The sequence below is a fragment of the Scylla paramamosain genome, chromosome 4, assembly GCF_035594125.1.
Source record: "Scylla paramamosain isolate STU-SP2022 chromosome 4, ASM3559412v1, whole genome shotgun sequence".
Classification (NCBI taxonomy): Eukaryota; Metazoa; Arthropoda; class Malacostraca; order Decapoda; family Portunidae; genus Scylla; species Scylla paramamosain.
This window is the reverse complement of record NC_087154.1, coordinates 4937777-4954253: the sequence shown is the minus strand read 5'-3', so window position 1 is coordinate 4954253 and position 16477 is coordinate 4937777. Positions and strand designations below refer to the sequence as shown.

The window sequence follows — 16477 nt, the reverse complement described above, 5'->3', positions numbered from 1 at the left end:
ATGTCCTTCAGTTGCTCAACAGCGCGTGGAAATTTTATGGAAGTTAGTTATCTTCCCTCTCCATGCAAGATCAGACTCAGCGGGTTGGATTTTTTCCATCAGCGCATACTGGTTGAGTCACGTACGTGGCCGCCAGATGAGAAGATAATAGCGATATTACCACTACATATGCTATAGATAGATGGATGAATAAGTGGAGAGAAGAACCAATAAATATATAATTAATTAGTTAATTAATTAATTAATTAATTAATTATATTCCAGTCGCGAAAACCTGCAATGATTTATTGGACATTCTTTCCCAAGGCGTAATTTTGGCAGATATTTTGGGGAAGAGGTGGTTTAATAAAGCTCTTCATTTAAACCTCTTTGGGCTAGAGAGCATGACCATACGTTCATTAGTGGGGTGAGGGTGGTGAGGGAAAATTTTTCTCCTCACTCTCTGGCTCCCTAAGCTCCACACTGACAGGTTCCTCACAGCAGGATAAATCATTACTCTTATTAACCTAATAGTTATTTTCTTCGGTGTCTTGCGGTGCCTGTTACATTCCAGAAATTATCATAATTGTGCAACTCGATTAAAAATATAGTAAATATAATCTACTTCAAGCCCCTAATGCAGTGGTCCTCAACCTGGAAGCCATGGCAAGACTTTAGGAGGGCTATGGCGGGTTGTTAAAAATTATACATTTCCGCTAGTCTTTTGTAATCTAGTGATGTAAGTTAAGCATATCACAGAAATCTATCAATACAAGATAATAATGACAGTCAACTTTGTAATAAAGCAAAGATGTTCTTATCAACATTCAATTATTATCATTATTATTATTATTATCATTATTATTATTATTATTATTATTATTGTTATTATTGTTATTATTATTATTATTATTATTATTATTATTATTATTATTATTATTATTATTATTACTTTATTTTATTATTTTATTCTTTTCTTTCTTTTTTATTTTATTTATTTATTTATTTCTATTTTTATTTATTTATTCATTTATTTTTATTTTTATTTATTTATTTTTTTTTTTTGTCGGAGTGGGATTTGGAAGAAAAATGAAGGGGAGACACACATATATTGAGAATTCATGAAGGGGGGAAATGGGGAGAAAAAGGTTGAGAACTACTGCCCTAATGGGTGCATTCAACAGGTAAGTAGAGAGCCTCACACACTCGTCTGGCTTGCTGTTTTCGGCTACCTCCAGGCCACATCGCTATTGCAGGAAACTGCTGCCAATATGCTAAATCATGTCATATGGCACATACCAAAAGGTGTTACGGCATCACGAGCAAAGTTCACGCGCACGACAATGGCTATGCTGCAAAGTCAGCGATGCAGTGTGTGTGTGTGTGTGTGTGTGGCGCAGCGGCGGTATTCTCCCTTCCCAAGAACTCTACTCAAGTCTTATGTGTGCCTTGTTCCTTCCCTTCCGCAATAAACATGTTTATTTTTATTTATTTTGTCTTTAAGGAACAATATAATATATTAAGTTATTTAGGTAATTATTGATTTAGTTTCACCATTAACCACCGATGTTCCTTGGTAATTATATAATACATAAGTAAATATCCTTGAGGCATTCTACTCCGAGTGTAGGTGAGGGCGAGAGGCGATATCCACTACGAGACAGGAAATGAGTGGGGAGAAGGATGTTGGATATGGACCTTCCCAACAGGTGCCTGAGAAAGACCACAGAGGTCTAGGAATACATCGAACGAAGACATGAGGAAATTAATGTAAAATTTGCTAATTAGACCACCAGTAAATCAAGTCTGTCAGGATAATTCTGGTGTGAGATAGTCATCTGCATTTCATCATAAGGTTTATTTGGAGAAAAAATATATAAATAAAAAATAAATAAATAAATAAAAAATAAAAATATATATACAATTTAATATATATGAATATACTCTCCAACTAACAGTTCACATCCTAAATGGACCATGACTACATTATAAAAGGAACTAAGGAATTTCCTATTGAAATATTACTTTTAAAGAACACCACTTTTGTGCCTTTTAGTATTGAAAATTAAATCCAGGTCCTGCAACAGTTATCTAATCTCTGCTGGCCCTTTTGAAGCCAAATATTGCATGACCTCATTCACTGAAAGAGAAAACCTGTTCATCCAGTAAAGTAAAGTGAATAAATATATGTCTTTCCATACAAAGCTTAAGATGCACAGGAAGGATCATGCATCAGACATTTCATGAGAACAGTACATTATTACACCTATTAATTAAATGCAAACTCTACCCTGCATCTGACAACAACAATGTACACACTATTGCAGCAAAGCCTACCTCACAACCACATAAAAAATATATATACTTCTTCTAAGCTCCTTTTTCTTATAGTCGGTTGGCCCTTTGAATATTCTGTCACCAGCAATTCCTGTCCTTTCTATCCTACTCTACCAACACCACAGTACACATATCTCTTCATCCAAGATGCTCCCTGCCTTTGTATTTTTTCACCCTCTGCAGTCTGCCTCATTTTCCTCTTCAACAAGCTGTCCTCCTTTCTCACCACTTTCTTAATCCACCTCAGCCTTGCTTATCTTACCTTTTCCAAAATGACACACATTCATCTGATGTCTTTAGTGGTTCTTTCTCTGTATGATATCTCAAGTATTCATCTCAACATTAAGATATGCATTCCTTCCAATTGTTTTGTGTTCCTTATTCATGCTCCAGTCACATCTCCATATACTTAACTAAATATAAAAACTATGTACAAAAACAACAACAATAACAGTGATTAGAGACAGTATCCCCACAAGAAACCAATGTTACACCCTGAGGAATAACATTGCTTTTCAACACATGCTCTAAGAGAGAAGGGTCCAGGGAGCTTAAAAGATTCATATCTTGGCCTGGGGTTTCAAAAGATGCTGCAGTTTCTGAGTAAGCATCACATTGCCTGAAACCTTAAGCTTGCCAGACATGAAAGCCTTCTGGGGATTGAGCTTGCCTGTTCCCAAGGCCACCATGTCTTCATCTTCCAGGGTTAAGGTCACACTGGGCTTGACACCATCATTGGGAAGCCCTGTATACACCTTCCCAGGGCCCTTTCTCAGGTCTACAGCTGTTAAGAAATTTATCATATAGTTTATGAAAGGACTGTGTACCTATTCACTTAAAAAATGCAGCATCTTAGTTAGTATTACTTGTTGAAATTATCATTATCAAATCATCCTTCTTATTAATGAATGTTGTACAAAACACTTCTCTGAATAAAATTAATGTGAGTTTGTTTGTGAGCATATGGTTGAAAGACTGTGCAATATGAGTATGTATCTGTATTACAACTTTAACTGATGCAGAACAGTTAACCCTCCCACACACCAGATGCACAAGTGTGTCAAAAAACTTATTTAAAGATAAAAAGTCTTTGATGAAAGTGTGTCAGTTTTTGGTGAGTCAAACATGAGCGTAAGTTTCACAAAAGAAATGAATTGGCAATGCTGATGGTTCTCACAACTGGGCCAACTGTTACATAATTTGTCAGTTTCAACCTGTGACTCAGGCTGCTTGCTTGTAATCCAAGATGAATGCTGATTTCTATTTTCCTTTATTTTCTTAATATCTAATTGACATATCACAATACCAATAGTACCATTGTAAAGCTCATGAAAAGACAGTTTAGGTGATGATAGCACTCAGAATGCTCACACAGGAAAAGTTCTGAGCTACAAAGTTCAGGACATTTTTTTCTTATTTTGTATTTATTTTTGAGGGAAAAAGAATGCAATTACTTTATAGTCATTTTTTTATGTGATCATCATAAGGATACTTTCCTTGTGAATCTAGAGATATATAACATGTGTCTACTTATGAGTCTCAAAGAAAAGAAAATTGTTTCAAAACTTTGTAAGGTACATGAAGAGGCCAATGGAAGAGGTACTGGAAAGAAAACTTATGAAACTTACTGGTGCATCAGAGAGTTAAAATACAAAACAGGGGAAGAAACTTGAAACTTACTCCACTGAGCTGCAAGAGACTTGTTTTTGTTGATGTTCCACAAGAATACTGCCTTCACTTTGTCAGCAAGGTCAGAGTTGTCAGCTACCTTCTTGGTCATCTCCTCAAACAGTCCTGCACATGCCACAGTCCTCTCTGCTGTACTTGAAACATCATCAGCAGCAGCGGTGGACAGTTCCTGGTTGATAATATCTACATAGCCTCCTGCAACACAAGAATATTCCACTTCATATGATTTTAATAGATTCATCTACCATCAAGTCATCATGTTGAATTCTTTGCTTATCAGTCTTTTCCACCCAGTATGACCATGACATACCTACATGTTCAAAGGAGATCCTATCAATGGATAACTTATACCTGATGGCACCACCATCTTAACTCACCTACTAGGTATCCTCTTACAAACAGTGCTTATATTTATCACTTCATACTTTTTTTCCTTTTCTAGAGAGTGTATGAACAGAATGGAACACCAAGTGTAATGATGTAATACTTTATCAGATGGAGATAAACTATTGGGTTTGCCTTCTCTCACACTGTAGCCAATGTGCACCTATCAGTGAACATGTATGAGGCATAAACTGAGAAGTTGTGAGTTTATTTTCCAGCAGGAATGAAAGCCCTAATTCTATAATATTCCTATCCACAAGGGGCCAGGAGCAGAAAGACAACCAAGATGAGATACATGTAAGAATATAAAAATAACCCCATGTACCTGTTAGACAAACTTTCCCGGTGTCTTTCACAGTGCAAGTAAAGTAAACACGACTCCCTTCCTTCCACATGTCTACCACCAGCCTCTGGCCTGGGATCACAGGTCTGGCAAAGCGTGTCTGGAAAAGAACAGCAGGAAATGAGCTTAATCATATCATCTATCACCATAACATGTGACACCACCATCTCCTTGTTTCTTGCTGTGAGCAGGATATGACAACCAGAATAAAAAGAAAAACTTTAATATATATAAAAATTCAATGGAATGAAGATTAATTAGCAAATGAACTGGAAATGTGTGCTTGGACAAAATCAGCTGGATTAAGAATATATTCTTCAAAAGAGAGCTAAATGAATATGAACCTTCATGGCCTTGAACCTGGTTGGGTCACTGCCACAGTAATGCTTGAGAATGGCCCGTCCTATAATGCCGTAGAAACAGAGGCCGTGAAGGATAGGCTGAGCAAAGCCTCCCATCGCAGCAAAGGAAGGATCTATGTGCAGAGGATTCAAATCCCCACTAAGGCGGTACAAGGCAGCCTGTAATTAAAGATTCTCTTGTTATGTACATTTAACTATGTCTAATATGATAGAAAAGAAAAAAGTACAAGAATCCAGTCCAAAAGGAAAAGTTAATAATCATTAAAGAGATTTCTGTAAAATATGTAGCACATGTACAAATAACACAATTTGAAATATCACTATATATCCATCAAGCACACAAATCTAGACAGAAGTTACATTTGGAGATAAAGTATCAAAGGCTATGATTATTTTCAGTTCAAACATTATGATTCTATTAAAAAAAAATATCAACAATATGCTAAAATTAGTGAGGCAGAGTAAGGCAGAGTGGAATCCCTCCAAGGGTACAATACTGAACATTGTAGCTAGTACAGTAATGAATAACTGAACAATGTTTATAACCGAGTTGTATCTTAAATATACACTCTTGTTTTACCAAATTTACATTTTATAAAACTTTCAAATTTTGTATGGTCGTGTATGCATGATTACTTTAAATTTCCAATGCTTACAACTTATATGGAACTGGAACAACACTCGGTTTTCTTGTTCTCCATTAAATGAAATGGTACCTATCAAGTTCTGATCTTAACTCCAGATTTTGTACTTTATTTTGTCACTCATGCCGTCATTTCTTTCTACCATTCCATTCCTGTGTAAACTTAACTAGTGCATCAAACAAATAACAACATCCCTGCCTTTACACATTGAATACATACTAGACCTCATAGTAACTAAAATTTGAAGTTTAACTTGTTACCACTTGATATCAGTTGCTCACCTTGTTGTCAACTAGTCATCTTGAATCCTAATACAAATAATATTACCTGAATTATTTTTCAGCATTCATAAGGAAAGAGAGAATTTTAGTTGATGTTCACAAAAGAAAAATACATATTACACATATATCCATGTCCAGTAAGAGACAAAATTGTAAAAAAATATGTAAAGACAAAAGAATACAAAGGTAGATGTAGAAGACTTGTGTTAATCAAGAAACCCAACAGCAAGAGGACACTTAACAAAACAAATGGAGGTAAAGATGAGCAGAAATACAATTTTGCAAATACAACAATAAATCTGTGGATAGCATTACTAAGAAAATAATGTGTAAAAAAAGTATAAGTAAATTCAAACAAAACATGACCATTTGGGTTTAATAAAAGCTAGAGCACAATGGGGGTGGACTCAATCCTATAAAAATACAAACTGATAAATACAAGTTTGCCTTATTTCTATTGCACCTCACCTGATCTACTCCAGTGACAACCTCCTCAGAAGCATCTGGGGCACGGCTTGGGTGGTCCATGAGGGGCACAGCCTTGGTACTCTTCCTTGGACCCCCAAAGTTGCCTTCACCCACCACAAACAGCGACCACTGGGTGCGGAATAATGGCTCCCCACTCTCATTCCGACTGATGGCTGGTAAGGTGGAAGGAGGTACCACTGATAATTTTCCTTTATATATATATATATATATATATATATATATATATATATATATATATATATATATATATATATATATATATATATATATATATATATATATATATATACACACTTAGCTGACACCTACTGCACAAGAAGACAGCTAAGACAAGACACACATAATTTCTTGACACTACACTGGAAGAAGGGATCTCAGTCTACTTGCTTCATCACTTAAATCACCTTTCATGACATGCAAGGAACGCTGTAATAGTATTTTTTCGATAAGGCATTTTTCTGATTTGCTGAGTAACATAATTTATTTTATTTGTCTTTTTTTGTACTTCATCAGCTGAGCTTTATGGTAAGTTAGTGATTGCATGCATAAATATTTTACCATTAATCTTACTTTATAATAATAATAAAAAAAAATACACTATAAAAGAAAAGTGGTTATTTTTACCATAAAACTTTTCTCAACAGACTCAAAATATATCTTTTTAAAAAGTATCATTCTGAAACCAGAAAATTCTAAAATCTGGAAGCTAAAAAAAAAGTGTGGTCTAAAGGATTTCAGGCAAGATTTTGAACCCGAGACTAGAAAATCTGTGCTCAAGTAATCAATTTTTCATCTCATCTGTCTCATTAGTGATCCACATAGTATTCTGAGATCTTGACACTGAGCCATTTGTGACACAACACTATGACCAATCATTTACAACTTACTGTCAGCTGTGAGGACAGCACCAGACCCCTTATCCAGCACCTCCACCACCTCCATGTCAGTGGAGAGGGTTGCTGAGGAAGGGAGTGGCTTCATCAACTCTATGTACATCTCTCCATGCAGCAACTGTACATGAAGACCAATAGTAAATTAGGCAGGTGTTATAATCAGGTTTTATTTTATATCATCAAATGTTGTAATGCATGTACAAATAGCACTAAAATAAAGTAGCACTAAAATTATGAAACTGGAAGCCAACACATGGTATTGAATGAATATGAATACCAGCTTCACTGTTATCTAAGGTTTTCTGTACATAAGAATAGTCATAATTCCTATTTCAGATTTCAGAAAGTGGAGTATTTTATTGACACAAAGCTGAGAAGTCTAGTGAGCTAGCCAAGTTACCATTACAAAACAAGGCATCAATTTTAAGCCCAAAGGCACCAGATCTGATGAAACTGGTGACCGAGTCTCCACTGATGGTACACCATCAGGCAATGGCAGAGCTTTGAAACTTGTCAACAAAACTCTATGAATGAATTTGTGTCAACAAAAATTTATTAATGAATTTGAAAATTAAATATAATGTAAACAACTTTCAACAGAATTTTTCCCTTTTAGAAAAGAATGTTCTTCTAACACAACATTTTGGTAAACAAGATATTTAAGTTTTCAAAATCACTTATGAAAATGGAAATGGTCAAACTATTGTACAATCACTATAGAATAGTATAGTATATAGTATAGTATATATCTCAGTTGTGCAGTCAAATACAAAGTAACACGTGTAAATCAATACCTTACTGAGGTCCACAGACCAGCCAGGAATACTGGACCACAAAGCACCATCCATCATGACCGCCTGGGCAGGCACAACACAAAAAGTGGGCAGAGGACTGAAGCCTTCACTGTTCTCATACAAAAATTGTAGGCCATTTTCATCCTTGGTTGACACACCAACTGAAAGACATCAGTGCATTTTGTTATGATCATTTTCATAGATCAATGTGGTGGAGAGTGAGTCTGTTTGCACACACCCTGCCAGCTGATTCTTTAGTCCTTACTCTTATAACAATAACAATAGTGAGCATTACCTTAATTTCCAGTCCTAGAAAATTCTGGACAAATAAGTATAACATATGGCAGGATATGGCACCTTTTTGGACATCAGTTATTCAAGACTACATACAATCCTCATGACGAAGTCTGAAACTGTCTAACAATCTCTGCTTTCCTACAATGCATGGATTGTATACCACTAATAAATAAGTGATACCAGCATGCACTCACTCACACACATGCTCAAGTTCCCTACCTCCAAGGGCATACAGGATGACATCTTTGAAGGTATAAGTAAATGTCTTGGGTTGCACCTTTACTCCCACAGCAGACATCTGCAACACAGTCACTGCTCTTCACATTTCCTGAGTTTTGTTTTATATATTCTATAGATCCTGTCATACCGCTGGAATATAACAAGCCACCTCTGATGACCTACACATTTCAGATACAAAAAACATGATTTAGATATAAATAGCAAAGTTTCAGATGTCAAACAATCTAAAGGGACATTACTAAACTTACAGGGCCAGTGGTGGCTGAGGGAGAGGCAGATGGTGGGACAGAAGCTGAAGTGTTCTCAGAGCTTGTGTCTCCTGCACTGTCCATTTCTTGCAGAGCCTAAGAACAAAAGAAAATCTACAGCTATGCACTGAAGTGTAATGCATCAGCTTGATAGCATTTAAACAAGTTAGATATTTCTTATACATTAAATGACACTCAAAAAGCACTTTAATTCTGAGTCAAACAATGTCTGGTTCATTTACTGCTCACCCCAACCAGGTGAGCTGTTGCCTCCTGGCCTGACTCTGGGTTGTAACTATGAGAGAAGTCTGTAATCATGTCCCAGTGATCTCTCACTACCTCTGGTGTCACCATCTCCTCCCGAGACTTGCGACACATTACACCATTGGTACACTCCCACCGGACTGTTATGGGTGTCAGCAAGAATACAGAACTGTTATCAGTACTGGCAAAAGTATAACTCCAAGTAAAAATAGATGTGAAGGAAGCATATAAGTAACTGTATAATAAGATGCTGCAAGTGTAGAGGGAAAGCCTCTGCACGAGGTGGAGAGAAGGTGAAAAGAAAAGCAAGGAGAGTGAGAATCTTAGCTTAGAGAAGTGTATCATTTATATGGAAATTCTTTGTTTTCCTATGGAGGAATGAGGTTTGGAAGTTAATTTTGGCTTTAACTTTAGGACCTTCTTCTTTGCAGAAGCAGTATGATAAAATAATTTTTCTAAATATTTCACTTAGAAGTTAAACTAAGAAATCAGAAATTTCAGCTTAACACGAAGTAAGGGACTCACATTTGCCATACCAGCCACCAGCAGTCAGGAAGAGTCCACCAGTGTCCTCACAGTCCTCATGACACAACCACAGGACTAGAGGTGCCACAAATTCTGGTTTGAACTCATCAAACAAGTCTGGCAGCAGAAAATATGTAAGCGAAACATATGCCAAAAGTAAGATTTCAATGTTCAAAGGTAAAAAAAAAAGTGATTTCAAATAAAAAAACTAGTTACTTTAAATCAGCTATCATAGTTACATTACATTAAAGGTGCAGAAAACTTTGTGAAACTCTGGGAAGAGGAATACCACTCACCAGGGGGAAGGATGCCCTCTGTCATGCGTGTGCCACTGACAGGAGCAATGGTGTTACAGTGGATGTTGTACTTCTGACCTTCAATGGACACTGTGTTGCTCAAGCCCAGCAATCCCAGCTTGGCAGCACTGAGGATGACACCTTAAGCTTACCACAGCTATTACCTAACTCATCCATATTTCCATGATGTTCTTTTACCTCTTTAAAGATCAAATTTCTGCAGAGTCTATAACTTGCACAGAAAAAAAAAAGGCTAATATTGATCTGAAACATATCTAAGGATACATATAGTGACATTACATCTATCTATGCTATCTATCCAATTACTGACAAAAAATACACAGAATGAACTCACAAAGCACTCCTCTTTTTTTATAATCATCTCTTTGATATTTTTAAGAAAGGTATATGCAAAGCTGACCTGTAATTGGCCTGTCCAAAGTTACCAAATATGCCTGACGTGGACGCTGTCATGATAATCCGGCCAAACTTCTGCTTCTTCATAACAGGAAAGGCTGCCCGGGTCACCATGAAGGAGCCTCGGAGGTGGACCCGCTGTACCAGGTCTGTGTGGGGCAAATTGTGGTTGAAATATCCCAGTCCACCATTCAAAGAACATTGGGAGGGAGAGAGAGAGAGAGAGAGAGAGAGAGAGAGAGCGCGCATTACCCAAATTTGTGATAATTATCATCCTAAATTATCACAAAGTAGAACAGTGCTAAATAGCAAGATGAAAGCACAACTTGAAATCTGACACCTTTAAATAACAATGCACATGACTTTTCAATAATTGCAAGATTATGCTGCTATCTGAACCTAACAGCTATAAATAATAATACATATGGGGTTTTGTTAATATAAATAGAAATAAAACAGACTTGCTGGTTATTCACATTGGTATTTCTACATTTGCTTGAGGCTAAACTCCACAAGGTATCTTATCTCCTGAGCATTACTTGTTTCTTTATCTTATTCTATGATCTTATCTTATCTATGTAACCTTCCTTCTCTCAATGATCTCTGAGTGGTCCTCAACATCATTTCAAAATTGAGCATATGAAATTATACACTACAATCAATGTTTGTTCATCACTGTTTTCAAAATGCCCTGCTCACCCCAGTCAGTGTCAGAGGTACGAGGAAAGGATTTGTCTCGGAGGATGCCAGCATTGTTCACGAGAATGTCAACTCGGCCAAAGTTGTCCAGGGCTGTCTGCACAATTTTATCTCCATCCTCAACAGAATCATAGTTGGCCACAGCAATCCCTCCTGCAAAAGAACTTAGTTAAACATAGCGTACCACACTACTTTAAAATATTGTTCATCAGAGTTCCAAAAAAAAGGTTGAGAGAAAGAAGTAGGTGCTTTTGAGTTTTGTATATTGTTGGTCTAAAGTTAAGTAACATACGGCACATCCTGAATCTGTGCTTAGATTTTTTTCTCTATCAATCTTAAGTTCTCTGATCTGCTGAGACTATATCAAATGTCACATTTTGTAAGATTTGTCAGCAGATCAAAGGACTTAAAATCAAGGAAAAATGCAGAACACTAAAGGTTACTCAACTTTTGATAACTCATTTTCTAACTGACACATTTTATAACAAGAAACCTCTGAAGAAGACTGAAGCTGGATGGGAGACTCACCAGCCTGACGGATTTCCTCCACCACTTTGTCTGCAGCACGAGAGCTCTGGCCTTGACCCTTGGTATCTCCTCCAAGGTCATTGACAACCACTTTGGCCCCACGAGACCCAAACATCAATGCATAGGCTCTCCCAAGGCCTGCAATCATTGACATGATATATTAATCATTCTATCTCTACACATCTCTTTCTACATATGTGAAACATAATATGAAAGAAGGTTAGGAGCAAGAATGAAGATGTCAAAGGAAATGGAATGAATATCTTTGGAAATTTATTATTGTGATCAATTAAAGAAAGACAATAGCATGGATACAATGAAAAGGAGTAGGGGTAGAGTAGGTGTAACTCATGTACAAAAAGGAATACCAACTGGAAACTAAATTCTGAAAAATATCATAAAAAGTATATAACATAACAGCTGAAATATAAAGATAGTTCAGATGCTGTCATAATGTACCTTAGTTTGGAAGGAAAAACTACATGGAATTTGTCACAGGTTAAAAGTCACCTTATATGAATAAAGGTACATAACAGTAAAGTAAATTTGGTAGTTGAATAATTTGCTAAGTGTGCCATGCAAAGTGTACAGTGAAGCCTAAATAAAAAAAAAATAGCTGGAGGAAATTACAATGGACAAAGATAGTAAGAGGATGTTTATCTTAGAAAATGGAAATGATAACTGAAGATATGTTGATTAGTGCAGCAGTATAAGATGTCTTTTACATTCATAAATTTAGAGATAGCATACACTGTCATTCACTTTAGTGTTATGTGGCAAATACTGAAGCAAAGCAGTAAATTTCACTCACAATGCTAAGAGACTGACACATGGCAGTTTGTGCATTCTTCCTCCTTTTAAGTCAAACATATATAACATCTTTGGTTTGTTTCCAAATGGAGTTAACCCACGATGGGATTATCCATGATAATCTTGACAAAAGCAGGTTGAGGAGTGTTCAGAATAAGTATAGTATTGAAAAGAAGTGTAGATGAGATATAGGAATGAAACAGTTCCAGGGGGAAGTAAACCCACTTGACTCCTATCTGCTGGGGTGATGCTTGCTGTCTCCTCCCTGGGGGACACCAGAGCACATGCTATGGCACTCACTCAAGCTCCTTTCTCCACCCACCACCATTCACCAACCCACAGTTAAGCACTCCCGGGTTTTACCTTGTCTCCTGTTAGATTAGAGTACGCTGGATACCCTCTCTCCTGGTCACCACCCAGAATGGGGGAAAGCTAGATAGGGTCACCTCCCTTCTCCTTGGCCTGGGGTTTTAGGGCTTCCTGACAAACAACAATTATTGATTCATTTTTGTAATTTTTGTATATCTATGGTGGGCAGTGAAACTCCTGGCATGGTTGCCCTGTTATTTTTTCTTAGTCACTACTCATTATCTATCATTTGGCAATTCCTAATACGTGACTGGGTAAGCCAGCATAATGTGATGCCTTTTTCAAATTATGATCTACGCAATGGAGGGATTAGTGAAATTAATGTCCTTCAAATGAAACAGTGGTATTATATTAAATTTACATCATACTCATAAATTAGAATATGCTGGCCATTTATCAGAATGAATGACCAAATTTTCCACAACTTCTCTTTGAATTATGGGTTTTAGTATTTCCTGATTTCTTCTTTGTATGTAAAAATAGCAGCAATTTCCTCCTTTCTTCAATCCGAAGGCCCAGGAACCGTCAATTCATCTTCTAAGGATTTGGATATTTTCTATTTCAGCCTTGTTGTTGTTTGATTCTGGACATGATCTAGCAGCATTCTATCTCTGTTGTTTTTGGTGTCCTGCAAACTGTGCTTCATCAATTTACACTTGCTCCTCTTTAATTCCTACCATTTTTCCAGGACTGTTAACAAAAATAATTTGTGAGCAAACCTCACAACACAAACCAATTAGAAATTGCTTTGGTACTTCTGTCAGTTCGTGCACTGAATCATATGAGAGATCTTGAATAAAATAAAAAAATAATTCTAAAATATGCCATAGAGAAAGCTTGCAAACTATTCTGTTATTCAAATCAGTAAAATGGAAAAAAAAAAAACATTTCTGTTGCAGATCAAACAAAATATTTGGCAGCCTCTTCTCTCCTTTCTTTGAGCTTCCTTAATTTCTTCAGCACAGCAAGACATGGTGTAACACCTTCACATAAAAAGCCATTTCTTCATAAAATTCAAGTGCCTTTGTCTTGTCTAACATTTTAAGGGTTCTTTAGATATTTAGATGTCAATAATTAGATAAAATCATGGGAGGTTGCAGGGGGGGGAGGCAGAGGAATGCAGGTTAAGAAGATTGGGGGATTATGGAGTAAATAAAAAAAAAAATTAAAAAAGTTAATGTTATTTCAATATTATCCAAAAATCATTTCCTATCAGCTAGAATCACAGTTATATAATGTCACCATGACCAACACAATGCAACCCTCATTATGATCAGCTCATATCACATATCTCATACTGCAAAACATATATTGATATTATGTATCAATAATATTGATATTATATAATATGCCATATTTGACAGCCTTTTTTTCATAAAAATATTTAAAAAATATCGTCTTATATGCGAATGAGGCCTCCCATATATTATTTTTTTTTAAATCTCCTCCAAGAATTACACCACCATATTATTGGCAAGAGTGCTATATTATAATTTTCAACCATATCATTTAAGGAAACGTTAAAATGTAAACACAGTCCTGTTCAGTAACGTGCCAAGTGTGTTGTTGACATCTTGGCAGCTGAGCTGCGTCCTTCGCCTCATCTGTAACTAGGCTACTGCCTTTGTTGTAGTACTGCAATTATGTAGGCTATTTTTAACTGTTTGATTCCTTGTTTTTTGTTTAATGGTAACACTTGCTTGCTTTAAACATTAAATGCTTAAATACATAAAAAAAAAAAACTTTTTTTTCCTGAATACGCCCTGCTGAAATGGAGTACATCTTATATGCCTGTGCGTTTTATATGTCATTAAATAAGGTAATTATCCCAAACATTTGCGGTTTGCATTGTTACCATATCAAGTGAAGACTCTCTCTCTCTCTCTCTCTCTCTCTCGTTAGAGAGGTGGACAGAATAGGGGTGAGAGAAAGAAGAAAGTTGTGCAGCGAGGCCGCGGAAGGAGGGAAGGCATGCAGTTAGCAAGATCAGAAGAGCAGTTAGCATGAAAATAACGGTAGAAGACAGCTAGAAATGCAACATTGCGGCGGTGAGAGAGAGACTGAAGACAGTCAGTTAGAGGAGTTGATGAGACGAAAAGCTTTTGATTCCACCCGGTCTAGAAGAGCAGAATGAGTGGAACCCCCCAGATATGTGAAGCATACTCCATACATGGACGGATAAGGCCCTTGTACAGAGTTAGCAGCTGGGGGGGCGGGTGAGAAAAACTGGCGGAGACGTCTCTGAACACCTAACTTCATAGAAGCTGTTTTAGCTTGAGATGAGATGTGAAGTTTCCAGTTCAGATTATAAGTAAAGGTCAGACCGAGGATGTTCAGTGTAGAAGAGGGGGACAGTTGAGGGTCACTGAAGAAGAGGGGATAGTTGTCTGTAAGGTTGTGTCGAGTTGATAGATGGAGGAATTGAGTTTTTGAGGTATTGAACAATACAGTTTGCTCTGCCCCAATCAGAAATTTTAGAAAGATCAGAAGTCAAGCGTTCTGTGGCTTTCCTGCATGAAATGTTTACCACCTGAAGGGTTGGACGTCTATGAAAAGACGTGGAAAAGTGCAGGGTGGTATCATCGGCGTAGGAGTGGATAGGACAAGAAATTTGGTTTAGATCATTAATGAATAATAAAAAGAGTTGGTGACAGGACAGAACCCTGAGGAACACCACTGTTAATAGATTTAGGAGAACAGTGACCGTCTACCACAGCAGCAATAGAACGGTCAGAAAGGAAACTTGAGATGAAGTTACAGAGAGAAGGATAGAAGCCGTAGGAGGGTAGTTTGGAAATCAAGGCTTTGTGCCAGACTCTATCAAAAGCTTTTGATATGTCCAAGGCAACAGCAAAAGTTTCACCAAAATCTCTAAAAGAGCATAACCAAGACTCAGTAAGGAAAGCCAGATCACCAGTAGAGCGGCCTTGACGGAACCCGTACTGGCGATCAGATGGAAGGTTGTGAAATGATAAATGTTTAAGATCTTCCTGTTGAGGATAGATTCAAAAACTTTTGATAGGCAGGAAATTCAAGTAATAGGACGGTAGTCTGAGGGATTAGAACGGTCACCCTTTTAAGGAACAGGTTGAATGTAAGCAAAAAGATGTGTGGTCCGTGATCATCTCTCTTGACAAGAGAGAGAGAGAGAGTCCTAATGTAAATGTATTGAAGAATATGACTAAGCTTAGGAAAAAGTCTACCTTTAATGGCTTTAGCTCCCTTGCATCCTTGGCTTCATTATGGTAAGCATTATGGTAAGCACTGACACTCAGCAACCGGTCCAAGGTTCACCTCACAACAGATACCCAAGCGGCTTTCCATGACTTTCATTTCGTGGCCCAGAGCTTCAGCTCGGCCAAGTAAATACGTACCTCCCCCAGCACCAGTGACAATTGCCACTTGCCCATTGTATGTCAACAGCTGAGCCACCATATTGATCTTTGTGTGTTCTGGCGTACCATACACACACAAATTTGGGAAGTAATACACGCACTGCTCCTATCCTCGTCCACTCCCACCTCGTACTGCCGTCACTCAGCCCTTCGTCTTCCTCTCACTCTCTCTTTCCCTTGCCCTTCCTCTTCTT

The 16477-nt window shown here is 37.2% G+C and overlaps 1 protein-coding gene across 2 annotated transcripts; it reads right to left on the bottom strand.

Annotated features, from left to right (window-relative positions):
- Positions 1-1818: 1818 nt before the first annotated feature.
- Positions 1819-16477, bottom strand: LOC135099129 (peroxisomal multifunctional enzyme type 2-like). Of its 2 annotated transcripts, none has more exons than XM_064001561.1 (16): positions 16263-16477; positions 11710-11847; positions 11182-11334; positions 10487-10631; positions 10066-10193; positions 9770-9886; positions 9230-9384; positions 8981-9076; positions 8712-8790; positions 8196-8356; positions 7396-7519; positions 6488-6660; positions 5077-5253; positions 4715-4832; positions 3997-4200; positions 1819-3100 (listed from the first exon to the last, which is right to left on the bottom strand). In XM_064001561.1, exons 1-16 carry the CDS (start codon positions 16321-16323, stop codon positions 2877-2879), a joined length of 2253 nt encoding a protein of 750 aa, XP_063857631.1. In that variant the 5' UTR covers positions 16324-16477; the 3' UTR covers positions 1819-2876. The 2 variants fall into 2 exon arrangements, with proteins under 2 accessions (XP_063857631.1, XP_063857636.1); XM_064001566.1 differs by lacking the exon at positions 16263-16477 and adding an exon at positions 12883-12994.